Source organism: Condylura cristata, unplaced genomic scaffold (assembly GCF_000260355.1).
Source record: "Condylura cristata isolate star-nosed mole 26May11 unplaced genomic scaffold, ConCri1.0 scaffold00004, whole genome shotgun sequence".
NCBI lineage: Eukaryota > Metazoa > Chordata > Mammalia > Eulipotyphla > Talpidae > Condylura > Condylura cristata.
Window position 1 is genome coordinate 2,129,480 of NW_004567105.1, and position 19,283 is coordinate 2,148,762.

Genomic DNA, 19,283 nt, shown 5'->3' on the forward strand with positions numbered 1-19,283 from the left:
CCTGCCCTGCCCTGCCTGCCCTGCCCTGCCCTGCGAGACATGAGAAGACGATGTGGAAGGAACTGCCCAGGGTTCCCATGTCATATTTCACGTAGACGGTCACATCCGACCGTCGCATCCCCCCATTCGCTGATTTAAAGCAAGTTTTAGGCTATATCTTGAGGTTATTTTCTCTAGTCTCTACCTAGTAGCTTATAAAATGTTTCTAATAATAAGACTCATTACTCTGAGGTAGTAGAGAATAAACAGTTTAATTCAAGATAGTGTTGCCAAATGTGTCAGAATAGTTTCTAGCTTCACTCCAGTTACCCAGAAGCCATGACTGGAAATGAGCCCTCACTGGGCCATTCCACTGGAGCTTCTGCTCCGGGACATTTTACCCCTCACTAGAATGTCTGAGAGCAGCTTTCAGAGCCAAGCCTCGCGTGTCTTCTTCAGCAGCACCCCAATGCCCAAAGGGCCCCCTTCCTGGGTCAGGGCTCCCACCTGACACCGCTCACGCCAGGCTTATCTCCAAAGGTCTCTAGATGCAGCTGGTGCGTGTTCCTCCCACGCAGCCGTGGTGGCCCCACGGAGCCAGCTCTCGCCCTTTGTCCCAACTGCTAGGTCCCTCGAGCCTCCCCTCCCCTCCTCTCCCTTCCCCTCCCCTCCCCTCCCCTCTGCCTGAGGGCTGAAGTACTAAGGACTGTTCACATCATAGCACTTGGGAGTTTTGGCTTCTTCGTTAGAGCCGCTGGAGAACCTGGCAGGTAGAGGAAAGTGAGTAAAACTGGCAGTGAAGACTTTCTTGAGGATTTTCCTCCAACTTTCTGAACTTGGAGTTTAATACCGGAGACCCAGAATTGATATGTTAATAAGGCAAACTAAAAGTCCCACGAAGAGCTGGTTAGGATCAGAATGTTCTTCCTGCGCAGCACTTGGTGATTCTGTTGAGAAGTGGCCCCGGCGCCGCTGGCGGTAGTGTAGCCCTGGCTGCACACCTGTCAGGTGGAAAGCTAGACTTGTAAGCCAGCAGGGTCCTTGAGAGAAAAAGACACCCTTTCCCAGCTGCCCACGGGCCTGAGCGCGTTCTGTGATTTGCCAGGCGCAGCAGTCAGCCCCGTGCAGGCAGGCGCTCGCGACTGCGTGCGGCTCGTGGCTAAATGCAGCCTCTTCCTGCTGGGCGGCTCAGACAGACAGTGAGGGAAAAGGCCTTCACCCAGACCTACCCTGCCTCACTGGGAGCCCAGGGGCAGTTCGAGGGGACTTGGGGAGCAAGTTTTCCTTGCCCGTTGAAGCAGAAGGCTGGGGAGACCCAACCTGGTGCACTGCCTGTTGTCCTCCGTTCCTGTTGCTAAGCCAGAGGCACTTCCTAGGTGTATGCTGTGGTTGGAAGCTTTCCGAGGAAGGTGGATTTGTGTGGGTCACAGCAGACCCACTTCTGGTTTTATAGGAGAGGAGTGGGGGTCTAAGTGAGTAATTTTATTCCAGGTTATTTTTGTACCTCGAAGACATGTACCAGATTAAAGACTTTTGTGCATTTTTGGTTTTCACACCTGGTTTTGATGGGAAACAGGTGCCAGGCTGCCAGGAGGCAGAGTGGAGCTGTCAAACTCCAGGTGTGCTGAGGAGCAGCCCCACCTGGCAGCAGGGCTCCAGAAAGGGGGCGGGGGCGGGGGCGGAGACACAATTATAGATGGTTCTGCTGCACTGTGTAGCGAGCTGACAGGCCCTGGGCAAACTGCGGTCAGAAGCTGAACCGCCCCAGGCCTGCAGGCGCCTCGCCTCATTCTCTCTGCTCAGGTGATTCCTATGCTTCTGATGTCCTACTGAGTATTTAATTCCTGCAGGATCGCGTGTATTCCATTTGTGTGGTACCTTTCCTTCCAGTATAGAAAGGCTTTGCTGGTCTTCTGGAAATTTCCCATGAACCTGTCTGTCTGAACCTCCCACAGACAGGGAGGGCAGCTCAGAGATGCCATGTTCAGAGACATGGACAGAGCTGACCACACACCCCTGCGGGCACAGCACCAGGGCTGGCAGATGGTTGAGCTAGAGCCAGGCCCCCAAGGGCCTGCTTGTTCAGGCTTTTTGTGAAGAATCAGTTCCAAAAAACAGTTTCTTATTTTTTAATTTAATGGGCCTACTTGGTACACGCTGTGTCTCATTTTGACATCAGTGACTGCCAAGACTGTGGCATGTTATAGAGAAGGTAAGTTTTATGTATTTTCACATGAGCTCTGAGAGTTAACATCATTTTCTAGTTTATAAGACACTTGCTTGGCTCTTCCATGCAGCTTGTGAGGAAGGTGAAGCAAGTGCTTGCTCCCATTTTGCAGATGGCAAAATTGAGTGCCTCCTGGCTCTCAAGCGCTCACAGCCTTGGTTCTGTTCTGCTCTGCCAGCCTCTGCACTGCCGCCTAAGCAACATTCACTTTGTTCCACCACGTTGGCTCTGAAAAGCCAGGCAGGCCTGCAGCGTGCTGCCATGACCGCCCGCATTGGCCCTGGGGTCCCGTCATGAAGATGTGTGTTAGAGGGGTTCCATTTCCGCAGTTGATGCTTCTGCCAAAGAGGCTGTGCGGCTGTATGTGCAGCTTTTAAATCCCTAAGAAGATTTGGGCACCCAGGGCCCTCAGAGCTTGGCTTTGAAGCTTGGGGGTGCTCGGGACTGTGGTGTAGGTTTTGGGAACTGGCACCCAGCCCTTTTCCAGAGTCAGTGAGAATGGGTAGCTGCAGCGAAACACCTCGCCTGGTCTCCTGAGCCTTCCTGAGGAAACCTGAGGACAAACCAAACGCACGCCTTGCTCCTCTACTCCTCCACACTCCCCATGAGGCCACGGTGTACTCCCCACCAGCCCACATGGCACAGCCTACCACGTGCATGCGCCAGGCCCAGGGAGGCGGGAATGAATCTCACATTTAGGGGAGATGGGCAAGCATGAATAGGAAACGCTGCAAGCGTGATCACAGCGTGCACCTGTCCCTGCAGAGCCCAGCGTTGAAGGCTCCTGACACTGCGACCCAGACGCCCAGCTTCGAGGTGTCACTAGACTGTGATTATTCGGGACACTTTCGCCTCGCCGGGAGGAGCCTCCCTGGGAATGAAGGAGCAGGCGGACTCCCCAGAGCTGCCCTGCTGACTATTTGGCCCTGCTGCCAGCCCGCGGGCCTGCTCCGCACAGCCACAGGGCTGGGGGAAGGACAGCACCAGTGCGGGCTGCGTCCTGTTCAGACTTGCGCCAAACCTAGGAATGCATATCTTTTACAATTTCCCGAGATTACAGTTCAAGAAATGTGGGGTTCTGGGTCCTCCCTGGTGGCGCAGCGGGTTAAAGCGCAGCAGTGTGAGGCTGTCTGCAGCCGCTGCGGCACCAGTTTGATCCCTGGCCAGGGAGGGACTGGCGCAGCAGATATCTCCTGTCTCCCCACTGCTCCCCACTCTGTTTCTGGTGAACCTTCTCATCCCTCACCCCCCCGTCCACACACACCTCCAGCCTGTTCTTGTATGCACAAATAAATCTTTTTTAAAAAAAGAAATGTAGGACTCTTGTGAGGAAACCTTGATTAAAAACCTTTATTTCCTTTTATAGTCAGTAAAAAGTTCACTATTGCGAAGTTAGACCATTGTGAATTTGAAAAATGGCGCCCTACTGTTCTCTCATGTGGGAAACCGCCTGTGTGCACCTGTCACTCCCGTTGGGTAAGAGGCAGCGCCCCTCGCAAGTCCAGGGACGTCCACGCTGGATGACTTGTCTTTGCAGTGTGGAGACAGGGCGAGTCGTTGCTCCAGGTAAAGTGAAAGAAGAACATCTCCCCGGAAGTGGCCCCAGCTTGGTATTGACTCTGGAGTAGGAGAGAACAGAAACAAGAGTCTATAGAGAGGAGTTTTATATTCTCGTACTTTCCAAACGTTGAGGGGACTAGAGTGCTGCCACAGTATAAAGAAAGTTGAACCTGGGCTTCTGGGGAAAAGCCTGAGCTCCTGGGTTGCTACTTACTTTCAGCAAGTCACATTTCTTTTAGTCTCATCAGCCAGAAAAAAAGATTGAGAAAGACCCAGTGTCCCTCCCAGCACAGCAGCCAGAAACCTGCCTCATTAAAGAGAGTGAAGTTGTGGGTGTTTCGGTGAGGGAGAACTTTGTATCTTTGAAGAACGAGAAAGGAAGATGAACCGGCACTGCTCTTCCTGTAAGATCCCCAGGACCCCTCCCCGCCGCCCCAGTTTTCTGTCACAGTAACACATTACTGCAAACTTGTTGACTTAAAGCACACACTTGTCAGCTCTGCAGGGCTGATGTGGGGCTCACCAAGTTTAAATTAAGGTGTCAGCAGAGCTGAGGCATTTTCTTTTTGGTGCCGCTCTCTGAAGGCTGCCTGCTTCGCTTGGCTTGTGCCCTCCACCCATCTGGAGCCAGCAGTGCTCCGTCTGCGGCCTGCTGCCCTGGCCAGGGCCCGGAAGCCACAGCTGACAGCCTGGGTGAGCGGCTGCACGCATGTGGCTCCCATGACCAGGCGGGGCCCCTTGCAGCCCAGCCTGCCCGCCCTGTCGTGCCGTCCTCAACTTAATGTTGTTTGCAAAGTCCCTTGGCCGTGCAGGGTCACAGTGAGGGGCGAGGTGGGGCATCCGATACCCCACGATCTGGATTGGCATGCGGCGGGGAACAGCAGCATTGGGGCGGCACTGAATGGCGCTTGGGAACCGGGACGGTCTGGTCTGGTCTGGTCTGGTTGACCCCACTTCTCGCCAAGGCTTTGTTTTCCTCATCTCAGAGGCTGGGGAGGTGAAGTTGGACCAGTGGTTTTCAAGCTGTAATGTGTATCAAAATTGCCTGGAGACTGGTTACAGCACAAATTGAGGTGGGACTTGAGAATGTGCCTTCTATTAATTTTTTATGTGACGAAATACATTTAACTGATCATTTATCATCTTAACCATTTTCAAGTCCACTTTCGAGTTCAGTGGCATTAAGTAGCCTCACTACCAACCCTCTCCAGAGCTCTTCTCTGCCGAAGCTAGAATTTACCCATCAAGCACTACCCCCGTTCTCCCCTCCCCCCAGGCCCGCCACCCCATGGTTATGAGTACCTCACAGGGTGCACTCACTGGGCACTTACTTGGCTTATTTCCTTTAGCATAATATCCTAAAGGCTCATCGTGTTGGTGTGTGTTGAAATTTCCTTTTTTAGACAAAATGATGCCCCAGTCTATGTGTGTGCCCCAGTTTTGCCTATTCGTGACCCCTCTGCCAGTGGCTACTTGCTTTCTCCCAACCTGTTAGCTGCTGTGAGCATTCAGGGACAGTTGCCTTGGGGGCCCTGCTTCCAGTTCTGGGGACGTAGGCTGAAGCTGGTTCGCTGATCATGGGTAACCGTGGCTTTAGTTTCAGAAGCTGCCGCACTGCTTCCCGCAGGAGCTGAGCCGTTTGCCCCATGCCAGCGGGGCCTGGGTTCCAGGTTTCCCCCTTTCTTGGCCACGCTTACTGGCTTCTGGCGTGGTGTTCGCAGCCAGCCTCCGGGATGGGGGGGCGGGCGCTGTGGTAGGAATTGCGTGACCCTGTGTGGTGCGCCCATCCACTCCTGTTACTGACGGAGTCTTTGGACGGGTGTTTGAGGCCTTCGTCCACTTTTAATTGGGTTTTTGTTGTTGAGTTTTAGAAGTTCTCTGTGTATTCTGGACATTTATTCCCTTTCTCAGATAGAGTTCGCACGTATTTTCTCCCCTTCTGTAGGTTGTCTCCCATTTTGTACTGTTGAGTCATCTGAGGCCCAAAGTCTTTACATTTTTATGAAGTCTGATGTGTCTATTTTTTCTTTTATTGCTTGGGCTTCTGGTGTCATAGCCAAGAAATCATTGCCAAATCCAGTGTCATGCAGCTTATGTGCTATGTTTTCTTCAAAGAGCTTTATTGTTTTAGGCCTTGTATTAGGTTCTTGTTCCATTTATTTTATTTTAAAGATTTATTTATTTATGCATACAGAACTGGGGTACAGGCCAGAGGTGCAGGGGCAGTGAGAGGATTTACCAGAGACAGAGTGGGGAGCAGAACAGGCTGACTGGTGAGGGGAGCAGTGGGCGGGTCAGAAGTCTGCCACGCCGTGTGGGTCACTTCTGGGGCAGGGATTGAACTCGCACTCAAGTGGCTTTAGCTTCCCGGTGCTGTGCCACCAGGGAGGGCCCTCTGGTTCCATTTTTAGTTCATTCTCCTATGTGGTACTAGGTAAGCTTTCCACTTCATTCTTTATCCTGGGCGTGTACAGCTCTCCCAGCACTGCCATTTGGGGAGTCCACCCTGTCCCCGCTCGTGCTCTCTGACACCCTTGTCCAAACTGACCGCTCACACGTGGGCTCATTTATGGACTCTGGTCAATGCCTTTGGTGTTCTATGTGCGTCTTCATGCCAATATCACATGTCTTGGTGGTCTGATACCAGGCAAGTAAGTGTTCGTAGTTCGCTGTGTTGAAACTTTTGTAAATATATAATGTTCTTTGCCTTTTGTAGCCTTTTTCATGTGAAATGCATTTTGTCTGATGTTACTAGCACTGTGTTCCTTCTCTTTATGTGGTTGTCTTTTTAGCCATTCACGTCACCTGTTTGTATCTGAGTTTGAGTCATTGGAAAGCTGTAAACATTTGCTGTCAGAGTAATTACTGATAAGGAGGGACTTCTGCTGTCTCTCATTTCCTACATGACTGTTTTTCTTTTGTATTTATTTCTTTTGACACGTTGAAGTTCACTTAGAGCTTGAGAAGTGAGAAAGTTTTTATTATTCTCTATATGTTCTATAGATACTTTTTTTGTGGTTACCTTGGGGCTTACATTTAACATCCTAACATCATAACGCTAATTTGAATTACTGCCACCTTACGTAACATCTAAAAGTGCTTCTTGACTCCGATTTTTAGCTGTGGATGCCACAGATTACATCTTTATATATTGTGTGCCCCAAAACCTAAACTAATGTCTAACAAAACAATGGTAGGTTTTGTACTGTTAGTTTTTTTCCTTTGATTTGGTCTTAACTCATGGCAAACCAAAAGGTGCAGTTACGAAGCGTTGTTACAGTAATAATGGCTTTCTGCCTTGTAACCGCTTTATCATTGCAACTGTGTTGTGTCTACCTTCATCCAGCTCTTCATTTGCCACGTGGCTTTGGGTCCCCTCTCCTGTCCTGTCCTTTCATCTCACCCTGCGGCCTCTCTGAAGCCTTTCCTGGGGCCAGGCTGGGCCTGGACCTGCTCATTCGCCCTCAGTTTTAAGGACACCTGTAGGAGTTGCCAGATGTAGGATTCTTAGTTGATAGTCTGTGGGCCTCCAAGGTTTCTGGTTAGAAATTTGCAGACTGTCTTCCTTACTACCACTGTTCTGTGATGGTTTACTTCTCTGGAAATTTTCACTTTTTTGTTTTTTGAAAGTTTGAATATATTAAGTCCTGGTATGGATCTTAGAGTTGATTGAACTCTTTGGATGTTGGAATCTTGCATCAGATTTGTGAAGTTTTCTTGCGTTTCCCAAATACTGTTGCTGCCCTGGCTCTGGACTCTGCTGCGATGCCTGCGTTAGTCCCCTGGTTGGTTTATCGACTGTTTTCTCCTGTGGTGTTGTTTCTCACGAGGGGTAGTTCCCATTGTCCTGTCCTTAAGTTCACTGAGTCTTCGTACTGCCTGCCCAAAACTGTTTTTGATTCCCTGTAGTGGATTTTTTTCAGTTGTACTCTTCAGCTCCAAAGTTTCACTTGGGTTTCTTTTGAGGTTTTCTCTCTTTACTGCACGGCATTTGTCTGTCCCTTGGTATATTTACTTTCTCCACTTCTTCGTGCTGGGGCATCTTTAGGACCTTCCTCTTAAAGTCTGCCAGTGGCTCTCCCATCAGGCCTTTTCCAGACCCGGTTTCTGCTTTGCCGTCTTCCTTTGAGTGGCCATACTGCCCTGTCTCCAGATAAGCCCGTCTTTCTCTTATTTTTGTACACTGGACATTTGAATCTTGGTAAATTCTGCAGATCGGATTTCTCCCTGCCCCAAGGTTCACTTTTCTTGTGGCACAGACTTGGCCGTTTCTCACTTTTGCAGGCTGTCTCTGAGCTGAGGGTCAGCCTGGGCTTTAAACATGAGTCTTCTCAAGTCTTTCCTGTCTTCCCTGGTTGCAGTTTCTCGCTGGTTTTCCCAGTGCGAGCACTTGCTGTTGGCCGTCCCAACCTTTAATGTCTGGCTCCCTCCTGCCCAAGAGGGAGAGGGGACGGTGCTGGCCTTTCAATCCGGGGCACTTCAGCCAGAGGAAGGGCTGCGACCATGAGTCGAGTTTGGTGGGCCTCTGTCTGCGCCCCTGTGATTAGAACAGAGGTCCCGCCTTCGGGGAGCAGGGTCCTCTTAGCCCCACTGTCCGATTCCTGCACGTAGGCTGTGGGTCAGTGGCTCCAGAGTCACGTACACACCTGCCACCTTCTGGGGGCCGGGAGGAGTGGCCACTCTGAAAGCCACAGGTGACTGGCCCTGACCCTGATCTACCACCCGAGTCTCTCCCTGGAAGCTGCCAGCCTCCAGCAGTCTCTAGAGCTCCATAAGGAGTTCCAGGGAGGAGACAAGCTTCGGGTGCTGCTTACTCCATCTTCCCAGAATCTTGTGTTTCTAACAAGTTCCCAGCTGTTGCTGGTCCAAGGACCACACTTTGAGAACCACTAAAGTAAAAAATCACTTTAAAGTCCTTTCTCTTAATCCTTTATACCACACAGGGTCTCTCTTTGGGTGCAGTGTAACAAAGAAATCGTCCCTCTTAATTAGAAGCTTTTGATCGACACCATTTCCTGGTGGGGCATGATTTTGCTCTTTTTTCTCTTTTTTTTCCTTTGTTTGATTTTGCTTTCTTGTGACGAAGGCGAGACTTGTGGTCTGCGCGGGTTCAGGCGAGGGTGCGCGGAGGGCCCTGTGGGCAGGTGGTGGGACGGCTGGGCACCCCGCACGGGCTCCCTTTTGTGGGTGTCGGGTGGACTGCCTAGCATGTCTGCCCTGCCTCCTGTAAGGGGCACGTTGGGCCCAAGCCGTTTGGCCCCGGGCCAGCATTCTGCCCTCTGACAGCGGTGTGTGGGCGCTGTTGCCAGGTTCATAGCCCAGTTGTGGCAACCCGAGCCCGTCGCTAGGCGGTGGGGGGCACCACTAAGTGTTCTCAATCTTCTCCTACAAGTCACCCCTGGAGGCGGCCCATGTGTGGGAAGAGCAGCACCCCTTTGTCACTAGGCAGTAGGCAGGCATGGGGGGTGAGCACGCCTCTCACCAGTGTGACCGCTCAGGACCACCTGCCTCCCGGAGAGCCTTCTGGTTGCCGGGGTGCCGCGCTCCCAACCCCGCTCTGCAAGAGCCTGCCCTTACAAGGGGGCGCATCTCCATACCAGAGTAATGTCTGTCTTAGCCAGAAATTCGTGGCAGATTTCCTAGTGCTTTTAAAATAGGATTTGTGTGTAAAAATACATCTGCACACAGCCCATATTCTCCAAAAGGAGAAATACACTTGTATTGGGCATTTGGGATAAGTAGAGTAAAAATAAAATCTTACAAATACAAGAATTGAAAATGCAGTTCCACTTTTGAGTCTATAGGTTTATATATAACTCTACTCTCCTCCCCTCTCACTCCTCCCCACAGACGGCGCAGTGGACATCGCGTGGGCTCTGGGGAGGCGTGAGGACAGGTTGGAGGCCTGCGAGGTGGACACTGCCGCAAGGGGCAGGCCCCTCCTCGCCCCACCGTGGTCTGTGGGCTTTCTTTCTGGGCATGTGCGAGGCATGGCCTGGAGCCTTAGCGCTAGACACCCGCTCTGGGTGTGGGCAAAGCCACAGGGCTGAGGCTGACCGCTGGGGGCCGGGCTGGGGGAGGTGGGGCTGGCTGCTGATGTGCCTGACTTCTCGCTTCCTTCCAGAAATGCTCCCACTGCCAGGAGGCAGGCGCCACCCTCGGCTGCTACAACAAAGGCTGCTCCTTCCGGTACCATTACCCGTGTGCCACTGACGCAGGTAAGCAGCGGTCCCTGCTCCTGTGGTGCTCGCCGCCTTTCTGGCCCGCTCGCGTCTGCCCTCGCAACCAAAGGCAGAGAGAAGCCATGAAGAGGAGTGCAGTGGGTGGTGCAGGGTTAAAATATGTCTTCATGTCACAAGCCCTCCTGACGTGCACAGGACACTGGTTGTGGTGTATTCAGAGCTGGGTAACGCATTGCGGTAAACTTTGGGACATTTTCATCACTTCATAAAAAATTTCCAGTCGTCAGTGGTCGCCTGGGCGTTCTCCCTGGGCACATCCCCGGCACAGAACCAACTCCTGCCTGTGGGCCTGCCTGCGCCGGCACGTGGCTCCAGGACGTCTCCTATATGAGGCCCCATGGCTCCCACTCTGGCCGCCACGGGCGCACTGCTTTCACGTTTAGGGCCCAGCGATACTTTATTAGGGGGGTGTTAGTCTTACGTATCGCTCATAGTTGACAGACATGTGGCTCCTTTCTGCTTTTTGACAGTTAACGGCTGTGAGCTTGCACGTACCGGTCTGCGTGTGGACATGACATTTCTGTCTTCTTGGGTGTGAGCCTGGGGATGGAATTGCTGGTCCAGGGGTGACTCTGGTGACCTGTGGAGGTGCAGCCAGACTGCCTCCCAGTCACGTCTGGCCAGCAGCATGAGGATGCCGGCTGGCCCACTGTCCTCGCTGGCGTGCCTATCTTCCTCTCTCTGGGAGCAGCCCGGGGGGGCTGGGAGGTGAGGGCTCGGCGTGGGTTTGCGCTCGGCTGGAGGCTCATGGCACTGAGCGTCTTCTCGTGGGCTCTCTTCTCTTCGAAGCGATGGCTCTTCAAATTGGGATATTTTAGCTGGAGTTGTAAGATTTCTCTGTGTTTCTGGATACAACCCCCTCATCAGAGAGATGGTTTGCAAATATATCTGCTGTTCTCAGCATGTCTTCAGTTATCTTGGTGGTTTCTGTTGAAGCAAAGGAGTTTTCAGTTGGGGGAAAGCACAACTTACTGTTCCTGTGGTTGCTTGTTGCCTTTCCTTACATCAAGAAGCCGCTGCCTGCTCCAGAAGCATGACTGCTGAGCCCAGTTTTCTCCTAAGAATGTTATGGTTTAGCTCTTCCACTTCAGACTTTGATCATTTTGAGTTAATACTTGCACGTGACGAGAAGTAGGAGTCCAGGGCGCTCCTTACAGAGGGGGCCCGGTTGTCCCAGCGCCATCGCAGAGAAGACTGGTGTCGCGCCCTTGGCCCAGCTCCCCGGGCCAGATGTGCCGGCTGACTCCCCGACTCTGGCGCCAGCATCCTGGCTGGTACCTTTGTGAGGGTTTTGAAGTTGAGAAATGTGAGTCTTCCAACTGGTTATTTCTTTCAAGATCTTTTTTCTTTCTGAATCCTTTGCTAGTCCATGTGGAATTGTAAGATCTTTAGAATGTGCCGGGAAAGCTGGCGGGTCACAAGGCTGCAGGCCACACTGGGCAGGGGCGTGCTCTCGGCGTCCCGGCCCTGCCCTGCCCTGCTCCGGGAACACGCCTCCCGTCTGCTCAGCCTGTGGCTCCTTTCCACCTTGCTCTGTATTTGCACTTTGCTCAGTTTATTTCCGGGTATTACGTGGGCCACTTGTGAAGGGAATGGTTTTCTTCCTTTCCAGGCCGGGGTGTGGAAATGCGGTCGCTCTCTGCAGCTTGCCCTTGGGCCCTGCAATTCTTCCCACCTCGGGTCTTGCCCTGCTTTCAGGGGCGCCTTTCAGCTTTCTGGTTTCTAAGTGAAATCTAAGCTTGAGGATTAAATCTGGGGCAGTGGCCTGTGGGTTCTGTATGGGGATCCACGGGAGTTGCTGCCCCGAGCAGCGGCTGATAAGATGTGGGCTCCTGCCCACAAGGTGGGGTGAGCAGCAGGGTGCCCTTGCTGTGGGCATTTCTCATGGGCTTGGCAGAGCCCTGGCATGGGGTGTCCTGATCTGTACCCTGCGGCCCAGGCACCACAGGCCACGTGTGACTCCCGCACATGACAAGCAGAAATGTGAAATACTTTTGTTTTCTAGAAATTGATTTCAAGTTAAGCAGCCATGTGTGTCCGTGGCCACGCTCAGCCAACAGCAGCCCCCAGCAGGAAGCAGAGGCTCCTTTACCAGCTGAGGGTCACTGAGTCTGTGGTGTTTGTCGTGATGAGTCTGTCACACGTGGCTGCTCCCGAGAAGTGGGCGGCAGCTGCTAAGGAGTCAGCCTGGGGCAGCAGAGGCCAGGGCCGGGCGCTGGGCCCTGCCCCAGCTTTGCCCTGTGTGGACCAGGAGGGTCCCGGCGGTGGGGGCACCACGCGGCCACTGTGGGTCCTGACCAGCCTCGTGCTGGCTGCCGTGACCCAGGCGCCTGGCCTGCTCGTGGGCTGGACGCAGGCGTTTCTCCTAACCTCTGTCACTGGCTCAGCTTTGTCGTGGTGCGTCCTCGTGCGAGGGTGCCCCCGCCGACTGGCCTTGCAGCTGGGACAGAGCCCTGTCTCTCAGGTAAGGGACAGTTTAGCATTTTTGTTGCTGCCTCGCTGTCAACCATCCAAACTTTCAAAGAGCCGTTAGAATTTCAGAGAAAACTTGTCTTACTGGGGACATCTCCATGGAAGCAGAACTTTGTTACGAGTCTCTGTGACTTCCCGGTGCTGGCCTGCTGCTTGTCATGCGTGGGCCCAGGACGTGGCCCCCATGGAGAGTGGTCCCAAGCACCAGGCTGGTTACAAAAAAGAAAGGCTCAGTGTTCCCAACGCAGCAGCGAGCCACAACAGTCAAGACCAGAGGAGAGCCGCTGGGCCCGTTAATAATTCTGTGTGCGTGAAGAACCTTGCCGTGGGGGTTGTTTTCCCCGTCCGAGGAAACACAGCTACGAATTGGCTGTGTGCAACCCTCTTGCAGCCACCGCCTCATTGGAGAGCTGTGATCTGGTGCAGGCTTTGTTCTTGCATCGGTGGGTCCAGGGCCCTGGACAGGTCGGGTCCTCATGAGTGACCAGCAGCCTGGCCACTCTAGCGAGGGGTGTGGGGTGGTGGGGCGCAAGGGGGGTGGAGATGGTGACTGCAGGCTGCGCCCTCCCCCCACCTCAGCGCGGTTCCAGCTTGTGCTTGTGTGTGGTGCCAACCCCGAGCCGCTCGCTCTGTGAAGCTCAGCAAAATCCACTTTGCCTGGATCTCAGCTTCGAGAGAAGCCTGAAATGGTGCTCTCCGTGTGGGCAGTTGTGTCTGGAAGCCATCGTGTTGACCGGACTGCCTGGGCGCCCTCCAGCTTAGGTGATGATCCAGCAAGCCATTTGCTGCAGCTTCTCAGGGTGGAAGTGCTGACCAGGCCGCCTGGGCTGCGTGGGCGATCGCCAGGCGCTCAGAGAAAATGGGTTTGCGAGACTGACTGCTGGCCGTGGGCCTGGAGTTCTTCAGTGTCCCCGCAGGGCCTGGCCCAAGTGCGAGAGCCTGTGCCCTCGCAGGTGGCCGGCTCTGGCTGCGGCTCCTCCCCTGCCAGGAACATGAACCGCCGTTCCCGGTGCCTGTGGATGTGACGAGAACAGCTAGGAGTGTCTCTCTCGCCAAAGGTTGGACTTCAAACTCAGGCAGGTTTGCTCTGGAGATGTCGTTTCCAGAAGCCCCTGGCACCGGTTCCAGGGTGCCTTTAGGGCCGACTTGTGTTGTCTTATATCTTGTCTGCTTTTAACTCTGAGGGCCGTGTCCCCTGCTGAAGACAGTGTTAGTGGTGGCCCGGCACAGCCGCTCACCGCGCCTGGAGGGACTGGCCGCCCCTGCCTTTCTGAGGCCTCTTCCAGCTGCACAGCCCCATCCTCATCTCCCGTCAGCCTGTGGCAGAAGGTGGCTGAGCCCCACGGCGCTGTGCAGCCAGAGAGAGCTGCCAGCCAGTGGTGCCGGCCAGGTGAGAGAGAGGGCGCGTGGGCCAGCGAGCCCCGCTCTCCCTGAGCGCGCCGGCAGATTGGAGCAGCAGGGGCCTTGCTCAGCCGTGCGCTCAGGGCTTTAAATAACACATTTCGTTTGCTGCCCAGCCACTTGCTTCGGAGAGCGGGCAGAGCCTGCTGCCTGCCTGGGCCTGGGCCTGGGCAGGGGCGACCCCACCCCCCAAGGAATTCAGGCCCTTGTGGGAGAACTGCGGGCTGGGCCAGATTACCAGGGGCTTTTTTGCCTTGTGTGGGGCGGAGGGACTAGAAGGTTTTCATGTGTTGTTCCCTTGCTTATCATTTGAAATCTGCACACCTTCTGGCAGCTGACATGGACCTCAGTTAGGACCTGGGTTAAATTGCAAATTTAGCCAGGCTGAGTAGCTGGCTGCCTCCCGCCACGATGCCTGGGAGCTCGCTGCAAGCGTGTGATCAATATTTATTAACATTCCGCCTCCACATCGCACACCGCTGACCTGGCTGTGGGTCCGCGGGAGCTGTGGCGCTGGTGCGCCCGCTGATTAGATGCTCCCCGCCTTGCATGCCTGCCGGTGCTGCGGGCCGCTCTTAAGGACGAGGGTCCTGCTGTCGCCTGTGCAGGTGGGCTGGCTCTCCCCTCCGAGGGTAGAGGGCCGCACAGGGCCCCAGTCCTGGAAAGCATCAGAGTGGCGAGTGGGAGCTGCTCCGGCCCCAGGTGCCAGGTCTACACAGGGAGCTCTGACACGGGCCCCTTAGGTAGCCTGGCCTGGGCGAGGGTTAAAACCAGTGTGTTTGGAGACTGCTTCTGTGTGAGAATATGGTATAATCTGGAAGTGTGGGGAGCTGGGCATCCCCTATAATCTTATTGTTCAAGAGAACCACAGTATTGTTTGATTGCACCTTAGAGAAATTGGGGTGTGTGCGTGACTGACTGTTGGGCTGAGGAGTCACAGTTCGTGTGTGGGTCTGCTGGTTCCTGTCGGAAGTCAGAGCGGGGACTCCCTCTCCGAGGCCAGCCCGGTCTGGCCGTGCAGGCCACACTCGGGCTCTGACTGTCCCCTCCTGTCTTGCAGATTGTTTGCTGCATGAGGAGAACTTTTCGGTGAGGTGCCCCAAGCACAAGGTAAGTGTATGCGCGCCCCCTGGGCTGGGGGGTAACGGATTCCCTGGGGGTACAAGAGCGTGGCTTAGCAGGGCAGGCACCGGCCAGTTTAGGGGCTAGGAGAAAAGGGGGGTGATGTTCGTTCATTAAGTGAAATGGGCAAACTCGGTGAAGCTGCAATTTCCACTGGTTCCGGGACCCCAAGGGACGAGTCCGCGTGAGGACGGGGGCACCCACTGCCTCATTCCCCAGCTAATTCAAGAGGTGCGCCCTTGGCCTCCTCAGCGAGAACCGGCTTGTTCCTCCTGGCTGAGGTCACACTGACACCTGGTGGTCAGTGGTCATTCAGTCTCCATCGCAAAGCTGGCCAGAAAGTACTAGAAAGAAATCATCCAGACAGCTCTGCCCTCAGAACACTTCGCAAAGATGCTTGCTTGTGCTTATCTTTAAAAATTACTCCGGAGATGGGTCTCCCAGCATTCTCTTTATTTTTACTTCACTTACGTTATTTTTGAAACTTCTGTTTTAGTGGTCACTTTCTGCCTCAGAGCCCTGTCTGAGTATGTCCTGTGTGTCTTCAGTACTGACTCTGCTCTCTCTTTCCTTTTCCACGTGCCGTTCCTCTCCTCCCTGCCTTCCCTGCTCCCCCCGCGCGCTCCTGCCCCTCCTGTGCCCCGGCTGTGCTGGCCTCAGCCTCCCCTCCCGTGCCCTCTCCCCCCGCTGCAGAACAAGACAGCAAAAGGCAGCCTCAGCACAGAGCAGTCGGAGCGGGGGTGAGGGCGCGTGCCCTGGGAGTGGAAAGTACAGCAAGCACAGGTGAGTCGGCGGCAGGCGCCACGTCCCTGCCAGGCCGCCGGTGCCTGCCAGCCGCTATACCCAGCTGCCACCCAGTGTGGGTCGGAGCCGGCGCCAGGTGGGGTTGCCCTCCGCTGCCGGGCCCCCACGAGTCTCAAGGAAGGCCGGGGCTGGCTGAGGGGCCCTGGGACACGCAGCCTGCGTTCTCGCCCCCAGCCCATCAGCGCCCGCAGTGGCTCCTCGCTGCAGCATACCTGCTGCAGCCAGGTTCCCTTGGACAGCGGGCGAAGGTGTCCAGATGCTGTTGTTTGTGACCCCCTTTCCCCCATGCTGAAGGACCCCTTTGTCAGCAGCGCAGAGGGGAGGAAATCCCCGCAGAGGCCTAGACCTGCATGCTCACTTTCACTTATTTTAAAAAGTAGGGGTGCACTACGCAGCCCCCGGGGGTGGCCCCCTCAGCAGGACAGTAGACCACTAACCATCCTTGTGGAAGCAGCTGGAACTCGGTGCCTGCTGTGCAGGCTGGGGTAGGGCCGTCCTCTGGGGTTCTCTCCTGTGCAGCCCCCACACCAGTCCAGACCCCTTGTCTCAGCTGGGGGGCCCACTTCTTTGGAGTGTGTATCTCAGAATGTGGCCGGTTTCCCCTCCGTGGGGGACCCGCCCTCCCGCTGTGAGGGGCTGTGGCCCTGGGGCTGCCCAGCAAGCAAGTGGCGAGGCTGCGGCTGGGGTGGAGGGCAGGTGGGGAAGGGGGGCTGCATCGGGGGCCAGACAAACAGAGCCTTGTGGGGGGCGATCAGCTGCCAGACCTCCCCAGCCACTGACTCTGCCCTCCCTGCTGGTCAGTTCTCGGGGTACAGAGTGTTTTGGGTGGTTTTCCAGCAAGTGTCGGCCTTGTGTGCTCCCAGCTTGTGCCCTGCCTGGGCGGCCCCACCCTCTCCCACCGGTCCTTCTGCCTAGCCTGAGGGCTGGGGCCACATTCTGAGGTTGGACTGCTTCCCCGGAGGAGCTGGGGCAGCCAGTTAAATGCTGGCCTGTGTCTGAGAAGAAGGCGCTAGGCCTGGGCAGCCTCTCAGTTGTGTTGTCCAGCATCTCTGTCCTCTGCTCGTTCTCGGGCCCTGCTCGCCAACAGCCCTGGACTCTGGGGGGTGAAAGGCTTCGGCATGCATCTCTAGGAGGCGGTGGTCCGTGTGGCTGTTGATACAGAAGAAACGCGGCCACCAAGGGAGGGCGTCTCCACACCTTGGAACTCGGGCCCGAGCCCTCTGGGAGGGAAAGGACAGGACAGACCAAGCTCTTCCCTCTGCCCACCTGACAGTATATCCCCATTTGCCCCCGAGCCAAGCCCTTCACCCTGGCTTACTTGGTCAGTGACCAGCCAGGGGCAGGGGACGCCAGTCTGTCCCAGGCAGGCTCATCTTGGGCCGGAGCCAGGGCCAGACTGTCCGGGGCCCCAGAGGGCGGGAGGGACAGCAGGCAGCGTAGCCCTCGCTCGCACGGGTGCTCGCGGGGCTTGCTGTGCAGCCGACTCCCGCCTCGTGTGAGGAGCAGCCCACAGGCGACAGCAGGGTAGGGCCCGGTGCCCCTTGCTGGCCTGGCCTGCTGCTCAGCGAGCACCACCTGGGCGAGAGGGGCCCAGGCTGCCGGCTGGGCCTCCTGCCGGTCTGGAGAGCAGGAGCGTGTGGCAGCCTGTGCTCGCCTTGCTGCCCCTGAGAGGTAGGCGGCTCCTGCAGGGGACCCTGGGCCTGTCCTAGCGCAGCCCCTCCCAGTAGTGCCCCTGGCTGGTTTGCCACCCTGGAGGCTGCACACACCCTTCACAGGAAGGGGTTGCCCCGTTCTTCACAGGCCCTGCCTCTCAGGGGCTCAGCGCCACTCCTAGCAAACCTCCCTCTCGTCCTTCCATTCTTCAGAGCTTCTTGTCAAATTTAGAATCAAGTCCAGACTCCACTCTGCCTCTGAATTCAATGAAGTTTCGGAAGCCTCAGAGAGACCTGACTTCCTCCCCAGGGCTTTGTGCTTCAGACCTGGGCTGTGCCCGGCCTCTCTTCCTGACAGATGCCCCCCACACACACGCACACACACACACACCTTGTGCTTTGTCCTTTGGTCAGTTGGTTGTCACCTGGGTCCATCCCTGTGGCCACTGGCTCCCCAGTGTCTGTTCCCTGGCTCAGTGCCAGGACATGGCCCCCTCTCAGCCCGGGACAGGACCACATAGCCGCGGAAGTGGGTGGAAGAGCTCTGGCACCCGGGCAGGGAGCTTGCTGGGGGTTCCGGTCCCCCTTGGGCAGCCACGTGCCTCACCTGGCTTCCGCATCTCCACCTCCAAGCTGGGGGTGGCCCCTGTTCTGCAGTCAATGTAGTTAAGGCCCCACACAGGGCCTGGTACATGTTTGGAGCATGAAGAACTTTTCTTTCCAGTGTCCCTGAAGGAATGGTTTTTTATAGTTCCCTGACTGGTTTTTATACATTGGGGTATTGCGTGCTGGGAGCAGTCCGATGGGGACACCCAAGGAAGGCCCCAGACAGGTGCCTGATCCACCAGCCCCTGCTGCATCCAGAGCCACAGACAGCAGGGCTGGGGGCGGTTGGGGGCGGGCTGTCCCAGGGCTCCCTCAGAGCAGAGCCCTGCAGGGCATGATGACCTTTGCCCTCTGCACCCTGGGCACCATCTGGTGCCCAGGCTCTGCTGCCCCCACCCTGGCCGGCACCTCAGCTGAGGGCCTTGGCTTGCTGGCAGGAGGGGTCAGGGCCTGAACAGGTGCCAGGGCCCCACTCCCGGGATGGGCCCGCGCTGGCCACTTCCTGGTGGGCTCTGCCCAAGCAAGCCAGTGAGCAATGCCTCGTCCTATGTTTCTGCCCAGCACGTTCCAGGGGATTCATGCTTTCTGCCGAAGTTAGGGCAGCCTTGGTACCGGAAGGAACATGTGCTTTGCACGGTATTCTCAGCTCGCCACACACCAGCCTTTATCTTGCCTGTTAGTTTCATGGGAACAAGAGAGGGGACCGTGCGTGACTTCTGCAGTGTGCCTGTTGGCGGGAAGACCCACCACATCAGCGCCCTGGAAAGCCAGTGCGGGCGAGGCTGCTGCCACCGTGGACTTCTGGTTTAATCTCTGGACTGAATGCCTTGGAAACGCTGTCTCTGAGACCTTCGCCACATGATGACTGGGATGCATTGAGGAGACCCTGCTACAGCCTCCGCCCCAGGCAGCCTGCCATAACTGTTTTCCAGGCTGGAAGAGGAGATGCTGGAGCACCCCAGCCTGGGCGAGCCCAGAGGACAGGCCAGGGGGTGCTTGCTCCCTGGCCGAGCTCCCAGGAAGAATGTTGGTTAAGTGTAAAGAGCTGGTTATCAGCTCGAAGCTGCTGTGACGGCTCCTGGCGGTTCTCAAGATGGGCCGGGCAGGCCCTCGGCTGGGCTCCTGAGCCGCCCTGGGAGAGTGGCCCTGCCCAGCCTTGTCCCGCCACTGCTGGGGGTCAGGCAGGCAGCGTGGGGAGCCGAGTGCAGGCCCATTACA

General features: G+C 55.9%; 1 protein-coding gene across 3 annotated transcripts in view; it reads left to right on the forward strand.

The window, feature by feature from the left end:
- Positions 1–19,272, forward strand: part of TCF20 (transcription factor 20 (AR1)) — a 69,093-nt gene extending 49,821 nt beyond the window's left edge. The window contains exons 3-6 of one of the 3 annotated variants that reach the window (XM_004675621.2): positions 9,891–9,984; positions 14,942–14,991; positions 15,664–15,786; positions 18,746–19,272. In XM_004675621.2, the coding sequence (XP_004675678.2) occupies positions 9,891–9,984; positions 14,942–14,991; positions 15,664–15,747 (228 nt within the window). In that variant the 3' untranslated portion in view covers positions 15,748–15,786; positions 18,746–19,272. The other 2 variants (XM_012720464.1, XM_012720463.1) reach the window with 2 other exon arrangements.
- The last annotated feature ends 11 nt before the right edge of the window (positions 19,273–19,283 follow it).